The sequence below is a fragment of the Schistocerca gregaria genome, chromosome 8 (assembly GCF_023897955.1).
Source record: "Schistocerca gregaria isolate iqSchGreg1 chromosome 8, iqSchGreg1.2, whole genome shotgun sequence".
Classification (NCBI taxonomy): domain Eukaryota; kingdom Metazoa; phylum Arthropoda; class Insecta; order Orthoptera; family Acrididae; genus Schistocerca; species Schistocerca gregaria.
This window is the reverse complement of record NC_064927.1, coordinates 504,335,822-504,353,460: the sequence shown is the minus strand read 5'-3', so window position 1 is coordinate 504,353,460 and position 17,639 is coordinate 504,335,822. Positions and strand designations below refer to the sequence as shown.

Here is a 17,639-nt window from a genome sequence, read left to right as displayed (position 1 = left end):
AACCCCATGTCATTTCAAGCATGTGCCTCAGTTTTTACCTCTCTACCTACATTATTGCGAAGTATTTGAATTTTCAAATGTCAATATACTTTTGGGTCACCCTGTACCTATTTCAGCGAAACAGCCGGTTGGAAATTATGTCTTCCTCTGAATTTATCAAGGCTATTTACTTCTGGTTTCAACCAGTTGCCTGTTCCAAGTAGCATGTCAGCGTTATTACTGTAAATGAAGGCGACTAACTCTGCAACCTTACCAGTCATGATCCCGCAATTAAGTAAAGCGAAATAAAAATTTGCCTGTGTAAATAACGAGGAAGACGTACGCCTTGTCCCGAATCCGGCACGTAGAGCGAGTGGTCAAAAATACCCTCGAACACTAGTGCAGGTTGTATCGTGTTTGACCACGAAAGGCACCTGTGCAATGCTCTCAGTGTCAGCCGTGGCCAGCAGAGTGCTCTGTGCAGTTGTGAGTGTATTACGTCCGGGCTGAGTTCTTCGAGCCTGGGAGAATCGTTGGTGCTCACATCCCCGACCCCGGTGGGCGAAACATTCCCTGTTTCAGGAAGTACCGTAGCTAAGATTTGTTACGCCTACAGGAAAAGACAGATCATCCGCTAATTCACAATGCGGACGAAAACGTATTCTGACTGATCGCAAGCTATGGTTATGGAAGAGGATTGTGACGGAAAGTAAGAACTACAGCTGCAACCGTGACTGCACAAGTGAACGTCGCACTTGCGAACCTTGTCAGTACGGAAACAGAGGGAGTACACAACTAGGGAATTCCAGGGCGTATTGGAATTCCAAAACGAATGATCAGTAATGCAAGTGTCAACAGGAAAACGTGGTGCCGAAGCCATAAAACCTGCACTAGGAAGCAATGAAGAGTGTCGTTTGGTCGGATGAGTGTTCTTTCACACTGTTTCCAACTTCTGGTCGAGTGTATGCCCAAGAGTGAAAAATGATGATATAGGCGGCCATGTCTTAGTATTCCAAGGGCCCCATAGGTACAATGTAAGGTTGCATTGCTGCCAAGGATTGTGTGACCATTTTCATTGGTCATGCCCATCCCATGGTACAATGTTTGCTCTCCAGTGGTGATTAGCTGTTCACACAGCTCGCATCATCAAGGGCTGGTTTTGTGAGTACGAGGATGAATTGTCCCATCTTCCCTGACCACCAAAGTAACCACGTCTCAATATTATTAAGGCTTTGTGGTGTGTTTTGAAGGGAAGTGTGCGTGCTCACTATCCACAGCCATCATTTTTAGATGAGCTTGCCACTATTTTGAGGAAAGAATGCTGTAAGATTCCCCTGAAAACCTTAGTACCTATATTTATTCATTCAGAGACGATTGAGAGCAATTTTGAATGCCAACAGCTTTCCTACACCGTATTAAGCATGGTAGAGAGAGAGTGAGTGTGTGTGTGTGTTTCCATGTTTTTGTTCACCCCCCTAATTGACAATTAGGTTTATGGATGGGAGTGTTTGTAAACTATGAAACTGCTTCGAGCAGGCACTACAACTTCTGTAAGTTTGGAATGTAGGAGAGGGGCACTGGCGGAAGCGAAGTTCATCTTGTGAGCCGTACCTGAATAGCACAGTCGATAGAGAACTTGCCTGCTAAAAGCAAACGTCACAGGTTCGATATTCGATCCTCACACAGTTTTATCTGCCAGCAATAAAAACAAGACCTGTGGCGGCTTGGGGAGACAGAACAGTTTACAGAATAGAGTGATTTTAGTAGACCTTGGAAAAGCCTGTATTTTATACAGCTTCTGTGCCCATTTGTGCTTCGTGTGAGGATTCAAAAATAACGGATGGAAACAGAAAAAACGATTCGCGGTGCTAGAAAAGACGAAGGAACTGAGAAATCTGGAGGTCGGAGAGAGACGTCCGCTCGACGAGTTGGAGTGCATCACAGCGGAACGCACAGCGGACAGCAATCCTGCAACCCAGTTGGCAGGTGACGCATTTGGCGGGCGAGGACAGCCTTCTACATCTACAAAGATGCTCTGCGAGCCGCCGTACGGTGCCTGGCGGAGGGCATCGTGAACCACTGCGAGTGGAATGGAACAGGAAAGGAAATCCCTAGCAAACAGAGCGGGGGGGGGGGGGGGGGGGAGGGGGGGGGGGAACAACTGGCGTCTGCATGCCTCCGTATGAACCTTAATTTCTCGTATCTTATCTTCGTGGTCCTTACGCGCAACCGGCAGTAGAATCGTTTGCTAGTCGGCTTTAAATGTCGGTTCTCTAAATATTCTCAACAGTGTTTCTCGAAAAGAACGTCGGCTTCCCTCCAGGGATTCCGATTTGAGATCCCGAAACATCTCCGTAACACTTACTTATTGTTCCAACCTACCGGTAACAAGTGTAGCAGCTCGCCTCTGAATTGTTTCGATGTCCTCTGCCAATCTGTTCTGCTACGGATTACAAACACTCGAGCAGTACTGAAGAACAGGCCGCATTGCTGACGTCCTTCATGCGGCCTCCTGTATAGACGAACCACCCTTACCCGTAATTCGCCCAGTAAAGCGATGCCGGCCGCCCGCCTTTCCTGCCACAGTGGTCATGTGCTCGTTCCACCTCACACCGCTCTGCAGCCTCACGCCCAGATGTCTAAAGGACCTGACTGTGTCAGGCAGGGCGCTAGTAATGGTGTAACCGAACGTTACAGGTTTATTCTCCCTACTCATCAGCGTTAACTTAAATTTTTGCACATTTGGAGCTTGCTGCAATTCTTCACACCCATTAGAAATTTTATGTAAGTCGCCTTGTATCCCCCTACAGTCTCAACGCACACCACGGCATCATCAGCTAACCACCGCAGACTGCTGTCCACTCTGTCCGCCAACTCATTTACGTGCACAGAGAACAGCAGCGGACCTGTCACACTGCCCTGGGGCACACCTCTCGGTACCCTTGTCTCTGATGGACATTCGCCGTCGAGGACAACATACTGGGTTCTTTTATTTTAGAAGACTTCGAGCCACCCACATATCTGTGAACTTATTCCATAAGTTCGTACCTTCGCTAACAGCCTGCAATGGAGAACCGTGTCACATGCTTTCCGGAACTCACGAAATATGGAATCTGGCTGTTGCCCTTCATCCATAGTTCGCAATATATCATGTCAGAAAAGAGCAAGCCGAGTTTCACACGAGACATTCTTTCTAAAAGCATGCTGATTTGTGGATTGGTTCAAATGGCTCTGACCACTATGGGATTTAACATCTGAGGTCATCAGACGCCTAGAACTTAACCTAACTAACCTAAGGACATCACACACATCCATGCCCGAGGCAGGATTAGAACCTGCGACCGTAGCGGCCACGCGGTTCCAGACTGAAGCGCCTAGAACCGCACGGCCTGATTCGTGGAAATAAGCTTCTCAGTCTCAAGAAAGTTTATTGTATTCGAACTGAGAATATTTTCAAGGAATCTGCAGCAAACAGAAGTTAGGGATATTGGTTTGTAATTTTGCGGTTCTGTTTTTTTTACCATTTTTATCTACTGGAGTCACCGGTGCTTTTTTCCCAGTCGCCTGGGACTTTGTGTTGGGTGAAAAATTCACGATAAATGCAAGAAACTGGTCAATGCCGTAGAATTGCGATTCCACTCTGATGTGATGATTTATTTGCTTTCGTATTTTTCAGTTGTTTCTCTACGACGGTGATACTTATTAGTATGTCATCCATACGGGAGTCTGCCCCATGGTCAAATGATGGTCTGCTTGTACGATTCTGCTGTCTGAACGATTTCTTGAATGTGAAATTTGAAACTTCGGCTTTCGTTTTGCTACCTTCAACTGCCACAATAGACTGGTCAACAAGGGACTGAATGGAAGTCTTAGACCTGCTTAGCGAATTTATACGAGACCAAAATTTTCGTGTTCTCTGCTAGATCTATTGCTAAGGTATGACGGTGGTAGAAGTTGTATGCTTCGTAAATAGATCTTTGCACAGACGCGCGAATGTCTACTAACCTTTCCTTATCGTCATTTGTGCGTTCTCTTTTGAACCGAGAGTGTAACAACGCTTTCAGAATTTCGTCTCCTCCATTCTTTAGCCACTTACTCTGCACATAACTCTCCAGACAACGATTTACAGTCTCCATAAACTTTGTCCATAATTACTCTACGACCATGTTTCTGGAACTAAGCGACTTCAATTCACTGTCTAAGTGAGATAGCAACTGCTCATCTGCTCTGTCTACCAGAAATACTGTCCTAGCCTTCTTGGCTCATTTATTAACTTTCGTAACTACAATTGCTACGACATGATCCCATTTCTATACTGAGACTGTCTGTAAGGTCCGGCCTATTTGTAGCTACAAGATCTAAGGCATTTCCGTTGCGTGTGGGCTGCCGAGCTAACTGCTTATGACAGCTTTCAGAAAACTGTTTTGGAAACTATTTCGCATGACTGTGTGTCTATCCCGCGCAATGAATCCACAGACATCCCAGTCTACACTCGGTAGCTAGTATTGCAGGGTTTGGGTACTTCCGCGCTACTGGCCGTAGGCTGTTTTTGAATTATTCTACAAGTCTAACAGTGGAATCGGGTGGCGGTAAAAACATCCATTACTACGCTGCTACCTCTAATTTTTTGGCCAATGTGAGGGTGGATTTTGGAACATTCCTCCATTCACGTAGTTGAATGATGGCGCCATGTTACACTTTACGCAAACAATAAAAATGTAGCTTTCCTAACAGATCTGGTTCAACTTCAATTATGCTAGTCAAAATTATAAACATAATGGGCATGAAAGTAATCCAATAAATCCATTAGAATAACCCAGTGTAAAGTTTTGTATACACACACTAAGTATCGTATATGGCATCAAAGCCGTATACTCTGTTTTTCAAACCTCGTTTCTTGGTTCTCCATCTTGAAGAGTGTTAATCATCGACATTTCTTGCTAGATATTACTGTTGATATCCAGTAAAATATTCTCCACAGTTCTGATTCCATTCTTGTTTCCAGTTTTTAATTTTCCATGTTAGACTAACATTATTGGTGGCTGATAAGTACATTTTGTGAATATTTTCCAATTTTAGTTTATGACTCGTTGGATACGTTTTATTTAATCATTTAGGAATGTAATTGCAGTTGCAGCCACATTACATGGAAAAAATCGCAACACCTAAAGAAAAAAATATCGTAACACCGAACAGCAATTAATGCAGAGTAATGAAATTTCGGGAATATATTTGTCGAGGTAACATTGCAAGATCACAAGTTAATGTAAATGCGAGATAAGCCATTGCACATGTGAAATGCTGGTACTTTAATAACTGATGTAACTAAACGAATGTGGAATGCAAAACGTGCATACATTGTGTTGTACAGATGCCAGATGTCATTCTGTGCAATGGGATTCCGTGCCTGTTTCACTTGGTCGATCAATACAGGAAGGGTTAACGCTGTTTGTAGATGATGCTGGAGTTGTCTTCCGACGATGTCCCGCATGTGCTAGACGGGAGACAGATCTGGGGGCTGAGCAGGCCAAGGCTAGGTGCCGACACACTGTAGAGCGTGTCGGGTTACAACTGTGTTACGTGGACGAGCGTTATCCTCTTGGAAAATACCCACCTGGACTGCTGCTCATGAATGGCAGCAAAACAGGTCGAATCATCAGATTGGCGTACAAATTTGCAGTCAGGGTGCATGGTATAGCCAGTAGAGTGCGTGTAGCTCCCGTGTATGTATCACACAGACAGGTCCTCAGGTCGCCTCCTCCTAACCAACACGCGGCCATCACTGGCACCGAAGCAGAAGAGGCTTTCATCACAAAACACAACAGACCTCCACCCTGCCCGCCAATGAAGTTTGAAATCGCGATGGTTTGAGGTCAGTGCAATACACGCAACAGGGCGTTTGTCTCGAAGCTGTTCTTGGAGTAACCGATTTGAAGCAATTAGTTTCGTCACTTCGTTACCAACCAACTGTTGTTCAAAACGCTGCTGATGCTCCAAAGACATACACCGAACAACACGGTGTTACCTCTCGGCAGAGACACGTGGTCGTCTGGAGCCAGATGTTACTGCGACCGTGCATTCCTGTGAACGCCGCTGCCATCAATCATGCACGGTGGCTACAGTCCTGCCATGCCTTTCTGCACTATCGCGGAAGGAACAGAGATTTTCGTAGCCCTATCGCACCACCTCATTCAAAGCGAGAGGTGTTGAGTGTGGCGTCTTTACGCCTTAAAGGCATTCTTGACCGACCTGAACAGTCAATCTGAAAGGTAACTAACGCTGACTACCTGTACATTGTGTATGTCAAGCAAATTTGATTTATATCCACACTGCGGCGCTACTAGCGCCACTATTACGCAACTGGCGCGAAACTGAATAGACATCGTCTTTCAGATGTAAAAACACACCAGCCAACTTTCGTTTATGTCGCAAAATTCCTCCATGGCGTTGCGACTTTTTTCCGACAATGAATAAAAGTACGTATGCACATTGCATATACTAATGAAATATGCTAACCCTTCAGGTATCTTCGAAGAGAGACATTAGACACAATAGGTCCCATAGTTTTAAAGACACAGAATCAGCATTATCAAAAACGCCAATTTTAGGATCTTGCCCGCTGTTGGATAATTTTCTGCCCATGGAGCGCACATTCGGCAGCTTCAACCCTTCAAGTTTCTATTGTGGCTGACCCGAAGCACTCACCTGTCTGCGATGAAGCCGAAGATGAGCGCGCCAAGCAGCTTCCCGAAAGAGACGACCATCTGGGCCGTGGAGCGAAGCGCAGTCCTCTCACACACCAGGTCCCACTGCAGCACACACAACAGTCACAGACCTATAGAGCGGCGGCAGTATTAAGTGGCAGGATAAGCCCGCTAAATTTTAATTTATCAACTAGTGTCGAGGGACGTGAAAGGGAAGCAGCGGTTGGGAAGGGAGTGAGACAGGGTTGTAGCCTCTCCCCGAAGTTATTCAATCTGTATATTGAGCAAGCAGTAAAGAAAACAAAAGAAAAACTTGGAGTAGGTATTAAAATCCATGGAGAATAAATAAAAACTTTGAGGTTCGCCGATGACATTGTAATTCTGACAGAGACAGCGCAGGACTTGGAAGAGCAGTTGAACGGAATGGATAGTGTCTTGAAAGGAGGATATAAGATGAACATCAACAAAAGCAAAACGAGGATAATGTAATGTAGTCGAATTAAGTCGGGTGATGCTGAAGGAATTAGATTAGGAAGTGAGAGACTTAAAGTAGTAAAGGAGTTTTGCTATTTGGGGAGCAAAATAACTGATGATGGTCGAAGTAAATAAGATATAAAATGTAGACTGGCAATGGCAAGAAAAGCGTTTCTGATGAAGAGAAGTTTGTTTACATCGAGTATAGATTTAAGTGTCAGGAAGTCGTTTCTGAAAGTATTTGTATGGAGTGTAGCCATTTATGGAAGTCAAACATAGACGATAACTAGTTTGGACAAGAAGAGAATATAAGCTTTCGAAATGTGGTGCTACAGAAGAATGCTGAAGTTTAGATGGGTAGATCACATAACTAATAAGGAGGTATTGAATAGTATTGAATAGTATTGGGGAGAAGAGGAGTTTGTGGCACAACCTGATTAGAAGAAGGGATCGGTTGGTAGGACATGTTCTCAGGCATCAAGGGATCACCAATTTGGTATTGGAGGGCAGCGTGGAGGGTAAAAATCGTAGAGGGAGACGAAGAGATGAATGCACTAAGCAGATTCAGAAGGAGGTAGGATGCAGTAGGTACTGGGAGATGAAGGTGCTTGCACAGGATAGAGTAGCATGGAGAGCTGCATCAAACCAGTCTCAGGACTGAAGACCACAACAACAACAACAACAACAACAACAACAACAACAACAACTAGTGTGATTATTATTATTAAATTATTATTAAGTGTGATGGTTGTCACGCTTTTGTTCAGAATTTGAAACAGATGCACATGTTCGGTGGTAACGATCATTGCATCACGTTCCATAAAAATATATAAAGATGCGTGGCTAACAATGAGAAAACCATTTTTATGTAAAAACTAGCTGAGAAAGCTGGCGTTGACTGGGTGTTTATTTATTCCAGTCTTCTATTCGTCCTGCCTCTCCCTCTCTTCCCAGCCCTTCTTTCTTTACACACCTCTCTTCCCTCCTCTTTACACCCCTCCCACCTAGCCCTGTCCAGCACCTCCATCCCCCCCCCCTACGTCCATCTGCTCCTCCCTGTCTGTGTCAGAGTCACTCTCCCCCCTCTCCCCCTCCCCCTCCCGTGTGTCCCGAATTTAAGTCTAGACAATATGGTCACATTTATATGGCCCAGGTTAGCCTTTGAGCCAGACATATTCGCAGTACAGAAACTGTGGGTGTTAGGGTAATTTGTCCCACACGGAAGATGCGTGCGTACCTCCGAGCTGATGGTGTGGTAGTCGTCGTAGTCGTGGCTCGTGCAGGGGACTCTCGGAGGCCGTGGCTGAGACTGCACCTCTTCGAGCGCGTTCACGAAGCCCATGGCAGCCAGTGCGCTGTAGTTGTAGTTGTAGTACGAACAGGACTCCGCTTCTCTGCAGAACAGCTACGTTTCAACTGACAGAGCAAAAAACCGCGGCAGACAGACATAAACAATGACAGAAACTAAGAACAATATAATTAATCAAAGGTAAAATAACTTATAAATATAATTAACTTTTACCGAAATCAAACTGCAGTTTTAAAGAAGTGCAGGACGTGAAAGGGGCGCACTAACATATGAGTGAGACAAGGTTGCGGCCCACCCCACATGTGTCACAGTATCTGCGCAAAGAGCAGCTGATAAAGAAATCCAAGGTGCAAGTTGAAAAGGTAATTAAAATTCGAGGAGAAGAAATAAAGTTTGCAACGTTGGAGGATAACAGTGTAATTCTACCACAAATAGCAAAGAACTAGGAAGACCAGTTGCCCCGATTGTATAGTATCTTCAAAATTGAAGTCATAAAATGAAAATAAAAGTAAAAGTAAAACAAGAGTAATGGAGACTACTTGAATTACATCAGATGATGTCGAGAGAACTATATAAGAAAATGAGACTCTATATGTAGTAGGCGAGTTTGGTGTTTGGGTAGCAAGATAATAGATAACGCTAGAAAGGAAGACTATAGTATATGCAAATTGTCAACAGTATGAAATGCTTTTTTGAGAAAGAACTACGGTAGCACCTAGTTGAAGTCAAGGAAAGTAATCGAGCGATTACTTTGTTGTATGGCAGTGACTTGTGGAAGATAAATATTACAGGCAAGAAGGAAATAGAGGCTTTCGAAATGTAATGCTACAGCAGAATGATAAAGTTATGTGAGTAGGTGGCCTAGATAATGAAGGTGTTCTAAATCTTACAGCGCAGACACAAGCTTTATGGCATAACTTTATTAAACTAGGAATTAAGTTGATAGAGAAAATAAAGTGAGGTATTTTCATAATACAGGGAAGTGTGGAAATATATGAAGGTGGTTGCAATATTTATGTAGATATGAAAAGACAATAGAGTAGCGTGGAGAACTGCATCAAATCTCTCTTCGGTATGATGTCTGTAACAACAACAACAACAACAACATAATGATACTTATTTAAAAGGCCAGTAACAATACAGCATTGAAAAATGGTGTAACCTACAGTTCACCTCTGTCCCTTCTTTTTTTAAATTACATACTACGCATAGCGAAAGTGTCATCTTGTAAATTTTCATACGCTGATACAGAGCATGGAATGACACGGCAAAAGCTATGAAGAAATTCAAGTAAAACTTCGTAAGGAGCTGAAATACTGTACAAACATGACATCCGATGCCATTTTGATCCTACCCCAGTAAGACAGTTTGTACGTTAATGCAAACAAGGAGACAGACAGAAAGTGACAAAGCTCTAGGAACGAGAAGTGCGTAAGGCGGGGCGACACTCCCATAAATCTGGACTGAACGTCGTCTGTCACGCGGACCGCGGGTGGAGGCGGTGGCTCACACTGGAAGCCGTGGTGGCGTTTTGGTTAACCTGCCAGGCACGTTGTGGGGGCATCACGCAGATCCCCTGACGACCTCGGCTCGGGCACTGGTGCACAACGCGATGCAATGCTGGGGTCACTGTTGAGCACTTTACGACAGCACCCATATTACTTAAGTCTGTATCTAAGAGGTGCTAAGAGTATCCTTACAGGAGCACTCGGGGATACACAATGAGCATGGCTTCTAGCTCTGCACCTTTTAGATAGCTGAGGAGTATAAGAAGAACACGAAGGATTCTGATTTGTCCATACACCAGTATCTCAAATTCAGGTCCCCACTAGGGTAGGCATGCAAAGAACTAGAGAACTTTGACGTAAGAGGGGAATGGACGATCTGAAACACTCGCAAATCTAGATATCAGCCTGACTGAATCAACGTCTAAGACTTGAAACTGCAGGCGTTGAAATGAGTGAGGACAAGAGAGGAAAGAAGCAGGAAGGTGCGTGGGACGTACAAGGTGACCCCCTTTGTGACTTAACAGGTGAAATCCACGGAACGCAAGATGTATGAGCGGGCCAGACAGAGACGGCACTATTTGTCACGCGCATTGCTGAAATGGCTAAAAGAAAATTGGCACAATCGTAAAGAATTAGAGCATCTACATTTTTATTCTAATAGATTGTATATTTTATACATTGTGAATTATATGTAACCTTTTGTGGTCCTTCGATACTGCAGTGCATGCATGCCCGAAGTAACACGCAATGCAGCGACTACAGCTGTTGTGAAATACATGAGGTGCATTTGCAGATGCGAATATAGACAACCCTCAGCTGTATAATGGGATGAAGACATTGAGAATTTGTGCCGGTCCGGGCCTCGATCCCGGCTTTACCCGATGTCGCGAGCGGTCGCCTTAGCACTTCGTCTATCCAGGCATTTGATAGCCCGACTCAAACTTCCGCATATCGTCGTCTATATGGGTACAACCTGCACTCATACATTTATTTTGTACATTCCTGGCCGGTCGCTGTGACCGAGCGGTTCTAGGCGACCAAACGGGAAATCCAGGTTAGAGGCCCGTGGCCGCACATAGTTTCAATATCGTCATTTCATTATACAGTTGAGTGTTGTCCATATTCGCCACTACGATTACCTTTCATGTATTTTGTGGTGTCATCGGAGCATGTAAGAAATAAAAATGTTTTAAATATTTGGAAACTTTACAACAGAGAATGTTGAGGTATCCAACTCAAATAACATTCAAACAGTGAGAACAGCAAAAAAAAATGACTTTGCATGGCAGGGTGACATTGCTCGTAACACGTTTATCAAATTCTATTTCTTCTACTAATACTTATTACTTCTTGCATGTTGCATGAAAATTGTAAGAAAGAAGATGAGCAACGTTTATGTGATCCAACAGCTGAGCGACAGCTGATAATGCAGTAGTATCGCTCAGCTGCTTCAAAGTACGCACAGAGCGGGCAAAATAATAGTGGACCGGAAAATACGAGGTGCATTCAAGTCCTAAGGCCTCCGACTTTTTTTCTGATTAACTACTCACCCGAAATCGATGAAACTGGCGTTACTTCTCGACGTAATCGCCCTGCAGGCGTACACATTTTTCACAACGCTGACGCCATAATTCCATGGCAGCGGCGAAGGCTTCTTTAGGAGTCTATTTTGACCACTGGAAAATCGCTGAGGCAATAGCAGCACGGCTGGTGAATGTGCGGCCACGGAGAGTGTCTTTCATTCTTGGAAAAAGCCAAAAGTCACTTGGAGCCAGGTCAGGTGAGTAGGGAGCATGAGGAATCACTTCAAAGTTGTTATCACGAAGAAACTGTTGCGTAACAGTAGCTCGATGTGCGGGTGCGTTGTCTTGGTGAAACAGAACACGCGCAGCCCTTCCCGGACGTTTTTGTTGCAGTGCAGGAAGGAATTTGTTCTTCAAAACATTTTCGTAGGATGAACCTGTTACCGTAGTGCCCTTTGGAACCCAATGGGTAAGCATTACGCCCTCGCTGTCCCAGAACATGGACACCATCATTTTTTCAGCAGTGGCGGTTACCCGAAATTTTGTTGGTGGCGTTGAATCTGTGTGCTCCCACTGAGCTGGCTGGCGCTTTGTTTCTGGATTGAAAAATGGCATCCACGTCTCATCCATTGTCACAACCGATGAAAAGAAAGTCCCATTCATGCTGTCGTTGCGAGTCAACATTGCTTGGCAACATGCCACACGGGCAGCCATGTGGTTGTCCGTCAGCATTCGTGGCACCCACCTGGATGACACTTTTCGCATTTTCAGGTCGTCATTCAGGATTGTGTGCACAGAACCCACAGAAATGCCAACTCTGGAGGCGATCTGTTCAACAGTCATTCGGCGATCCCCCAAAACAATTCTCTCCACTTTCTCGATCATGTCGTCGGACCGGCTTGTGCGAGCCCGAGGTTGTTTCGGTTTGTTGTCACACGATGTTCTGCCTTCATTAAACTGTCGCACCAACGAACTCACTTTCGACACATTCATAACTCCGTCACCACATGTCTCCTTCAACTGTCTATGAATTTCGATTGGTTTCACACCACGCAAATTCAGAAAACGAATGATTGCACGCTGTTCAAGTAAGGAAAACGTCGCCATTTTAAGTATTTAAAACAGTTCTCATTCTCGCCGCTGGCGGTAAAATTCCATCTGCCGTACGGTGCTGCCATCTCTAGGACGTATTGACAATGAACGCGGCCTCATTTTAAAACAATGCGTATGTTTCTATCTCTTTCCAGTCCGGAGAAAAAAAATCGGAGGACTTAGAACTTTAATGCACCTCGTATTTCACGCATCTTAAGACAGGCAACTCAACTTACACCTTCTGCACCCATGGTGTATCATGTAAGTCGGGTTGCCTATCATAAGGTGCTTGAAATACACACCACTGCCAAGTAACACAGCTTGATGAAACATCAACCATGCGGTATGTACACAAGGTAAATGTTCTGCCAATAAAACGCAGTTATTGTTTCGCCTTGCCTACAACGATTTAACATTTTTCTGTGTGATCGTTGGAATTTAAGCTGTTCGTAATGATAATTCGTAGGTATTTTGTTCAATTGACACCCTTTAAATGTGTTTTCGTTTTCATTTGCTTTAGGGCGCAAAAAGCAACTGGGGTCACAAGCGCCCAAGTCAAAACTATAGAACACGAACACAGAGAGAAGTTAAACGACTATACGTCAGTCCCAATGGACAGAATGGGACACACCTAAAAACAGGCACGTGCAAAAAGGGCTAAAAAACACTAAACACAAATGGAGGTCCAAAACTAAAAATTAAGTGGCCTTCGCCATATTGCTTCGACAGATAAAAAGTAAAACGCGGTCGACAGCCCGCTCGTCATTAGCTAAAACGGCTGATAAATCAGGTGGCAAACCCAAGCTGGAACGTAAATGGTTAAAAAAGAAAGAAAAAAAGAAAAAAGGGGCATTCCAGCAGGAAGTGGCGGACAGTTAAAATCTGGGCGCAATGTGTACAAAGTGGTGGGGTATAGCCACTTAGCAAATGACGATCGCTAAAAGGCAGTGCCCAATAATCAGCCGAGTTAGAAGAACCTCCTCCCGGCGGGAGGGCCGAGATGAGGTCGTGCATTGGTGAAAGTGTCTCTAGGAGGTGACAGAGAAGCAAAGGAGGCGGCATAGGAGGGGTGGCCACGCATGGCAGACAAACGGCATGCATACCTGCTGAGGAGAAAGTCATGGTGGTCGGACAGTGGTAGTTCAGCAGCTTCAGCTTACAGACTCTCAACCGGGCTGATGTAAAAGGTGCCCGTGGCCGAACGGATGCCATGATGGTTGATAGTGTTGAGACAGTAAGAGGGATGGGCGTGCAGATGCATAAACAAAGCACCCATAGTCGAGTTTCGAGCAGACAAGGGACCAGTACAAATGGAGAAGGGTGGTTAGACCGACGTCCCAGGAAGTACCATTGAGAACATTTAGGAGATTGAGGAACTGCGTAGAGTGGGCTGCCAGGTAAGACACATGGAAGGACCGAGAGTGTTTCCTATCGAGCATGAGCCGCAGAAATTTCGTACTTTCAACGAACAGAAGGACAACAGGCACAAGATGCAGAGATGGTGGGAGAAACCATTTGCGCTGCCAGAAGTTCATACAGACGGTTTTGTCAGTGGAAAAGCAAAAGCCATTGTCGATGCTCCAGGGGTAAAGACGATCAAGACAACGCTAAAGACGCCGCTCAGTGAGACAGGTCCGTGTGGAATTGCAATAGATGGCGAAATCGACAACAAAAGAGAGCCGGAGATGCCTGGCGGGAGACAGGCCGTTACAGGGTTAATGGCGACAGCAAAGAGGACAACGCTGAGGACGGAACCGTGGGGCACGCCGTTTTGCTGGATAAAGCTGTCCGAGGAGGTAGAACCCACACGCACCTTTAAAGCTCGGTCTTGTAAAAATGCCCAAAGGAAACACGACGGGCGCCCACGGGAGCCCCACATGTAAAGAGTACGGAAGATACCAGTTGTCCAGCAGGTGTCTTAGGCCCTCTCCAAATCGAAAAACACGGCCACAGTCTGGGACTTCCGCAGAAAACCCTTCATGACATGGGTGGACAAAGTAACGAGATGGTCAACTGCGGAACACCGCGCTCTAAATACACACTGTGCATTCATTAGTAAATGTTGAGACTCGAGCCACCACACCTGCCAGGCATGAATCATACGTTCCATCACCTTGCAAACGCAGCTGGTGAGATAGGTGGGCCGGTAGCTAGAAGGAAGGTTTTTGTCCTTACCAGGTTTATGTATGGGTATGACTGTAGCTTCACCCCAGCAACCAGGAAATGTGCCCTCTGCCCAGATGCGGTTGTATGTGTTAAGCAGAAAGTGCTTCCCCTTAAGAGATAGCTGCTGCACCATCTGAATGTGGATGGCGTCTGGCGCTGGGGCAGAGGATCGGCATGAACTGAGAGCATGATCTAGCGCCATCATGGTAAAGACGGCATTGTAGCACTCACGTTTCGGGGAAGAGAAGGGTATCGCCCGAGCCGCCTCCGCTCGTTTCTGATGGAGGAAGGCAGGGAGATAGCGGCAAGAGGTCGAAACTTCCGCAAAACGGCGGCCCAAGGTGTTTGAGATAGAAATAGAGTCCACGATGACATCGTCAGTGACTGTCGGGCCGGAAATTGGGGAATGGATCTTGGTTCCAGAGAGCCATCGGAGGTTGGCCCACACGACAGAGGAAGGTGTGGAACTGTTCAAACTAGTGAATGAAATCCAGCTAGTTCTTTTGCTATCGCGAAGAATGCATTGACACTTTGCACACATCTGTTTATAATGAATGCAGTTTGGCAGCATAGTGTGGCGGTTAAAAGCACGGACAGCACGTCTTCGTGCTCTAACTGGGTCGCAGCATGCCTCAGTCCACCAAGGGACTTGGGATTGGACGTGGTAGAGAGGAAGCGTGCGGGATGGAACGTTCTGCGACAGCCAACGTATGTGAGAGATGCGACATGGTCGTCACAGGAGGAGTAAAGCTGCCAGTCAGCCCTAGGAAACTAGCACTTTGGCGTGCACGCGGATGGGGTAGGGGTCAGCAAAGGGATAGCACATGGGAAATGGTCGCTCCAGTAGGTGTCAGAAAGAATGGACCACTCGTGATGATGGGAAAGCTGGGCAGTGCAGAAGGATAGGTCCAAATGGGAAAGTTGGTGCTCCAGTGTTGCGGCAGGAGAGGTTAAGAAGCTCAGCTAAGAGGGCAGAGCCGCAAAGGGGATGATATGAAATAAAGTCACCAGGTGGCAAAACTGGGGGAGGTAGCTGCCCAGTAAGTAGAAGTAAGTCTGCCCTGGTGACAGCAAATGAGTGGGGGACAGAAATGGTACAGACGGAAAAAGTCAGGTGAGGAAGGAAAAGGCGAATTTCCACAGCTTGAAGATTGGTAATGAGCGAGATGGGTTGACTATGAATGTCATCCCATAGGAGGAGCATGACGCCCCTGTGAGAGGGAATGCCAACCTCAGGGGGGAAAGGTCAAAACGAATCGGTAAGAAATGTGAAAGCTCAAAGCAATCATGAGGACACAATTTCGTTTCCTGAAGGCAGAGTACAAGGGGACGCTGCGACGCTAAAAGCAGCCGTAAATCCTCTTTGTGGGACCAAAGGCCACGAACGTTCCATTGGAGGAGAGTCGTGATGAAGGGATGTGGGGTGTCACCTCGACGGCTGCTGAGTGACAGCTGGAGAACAGGCGCTACTGGAGGATCCTGCTCCATGGAGTCCACAGAAACATCAGCTTGCTTATGCGGTCGGTCTGTGGAGTTCAACGGCGGAAAACGGTTGTTGGTGCGCACCAGCGGCATGGAGGCTGGGTGGGTATCACGTGCCAACACCATCGAAGAGGACCTTCGAGGTGGCGAAGGACAAGACCGTTTGCCTTTGGAGGACTTGTTTGAACCATTCTGGTTAGATGAAGACTCTGATGTTGTTTGGCTGGAGGGATGGAGGAAGTATTCACGGGAGCACTCATTGTATCTCTTCTGGCCTACCAAGTTGTGTAGTTGGTGATTTCGCCCCTTGAGGCAACAGTTTGACGAGTTGTTGCACAGCTGGACAGGCGGATGACGATGCTATTTTGACACTGGGCTATTTCATGACCTCATAGCTGAATTGGAGGTCACGTGCCTACATGTCCCTGTCCTTCATGGAGCGAGGGGTAACAAGAATGGAACTATAGGTACCAGACGGGAGAACGCAGGGTTTACAATTAGCCAGTAAGTTGTGAGCGACTGAGTAAGGCACCTTTTCCTTTAGCTGAATCTCTTGAACAGCCTGCTCGTCAAGATACACGACACTCCGGAGACCATGCGGCATGGCCGCAATTGAGGTTGATGTAGTGGAGAGAAGGAGGTGGACGATCTACCTCGTATGCATCGCTACCACAGGTAAAAAATTTGGCTGGGTGTCGACAAGATGTTAGAGTGTGGTTAAAACGATGACACACAACAGCACATCAGGTTCGGAACATATGGCCTGATGGTGATAATGTCATAACCTGCTTTGAGCTTGGATGTAAGCAGAATTCTATCAAAGGTGAGAAAAAGCGTGCGGGTGGGCACTAAGGAGGAGTCTACCTTTTTCATAACACGATGAACAGCAATGACATCAGAGATGTAAGAGTGTATCTCAGCCTCAGTTAGACCGTCGAGCAGCCTGGTGTAAATTACACCACGGGATGAATTCAAAGTTTTTGTGGGTCTTGACATTAACAGGGTAACTGTGAATAAGCGAGTCAGCAAGCAGTAGTTGTGCTTGATAATCAGAAGAGGTCTCCAAAAGCAAAGTGCCATTACATACACGAGAGCAGGATTTCACAGGACCAGCAACTGCGTCTACACCATTTACTGTGGTTAAGGACTGACCGTCCTCAGTACCTGATGCCACGAGGAACTGTGGTGCAGCGGTAAGGGTCTTTGAATCATTAGCCTCGTTGCATATGCGTTTTGTAGACGTCCAGTGGGAAGAGGATTGACTCATCTAGAGGAAATCCCCACGATTGCCAGCATCTCTGATTGTGTGCTCCCTCCATCTGGAGGCCCCATTCACAAGGGGGCGCACCCACCTTGGGTGATTGTTCACACTTCAGGTCACACCTCCTGAACACCTGACAGA

At 46.0% G+C, this 17,639-nt stretch overlaps 1 protein-coding gene across 3 annotated transcripts in view; it reads right to left on the bottom strand.

Annotated features, from left to right (window-relative positions):
- The window catches only part of LOC126284897 (organic cation transporter protein), a 442,131-nt gene that overhangs the window by 51,072 nt on the left and 373,420 nt on the right, over window positions 1-17,639 (bottom strand). For all 3 annotated transcript variants that reach the window (XM_049984159.1, XM_049984158.1, XM_049984157.1), the window contains exons 3-4: window positions 8,395-8,551; window positions 6,685-6,788 (exon numbers count right to left, since the gene is read on the bottom strand). In XM_049984159.1, coding sequence (XP_049840116.1) covers window positions 6,685-6,788; window positions 8,395-8,551 — 261 coding nt within the window. The remainder of the gene's footprint in view (window positions 1-6,684; window positions 6,789-8,394; window positions 8,552-17,639) is intronic.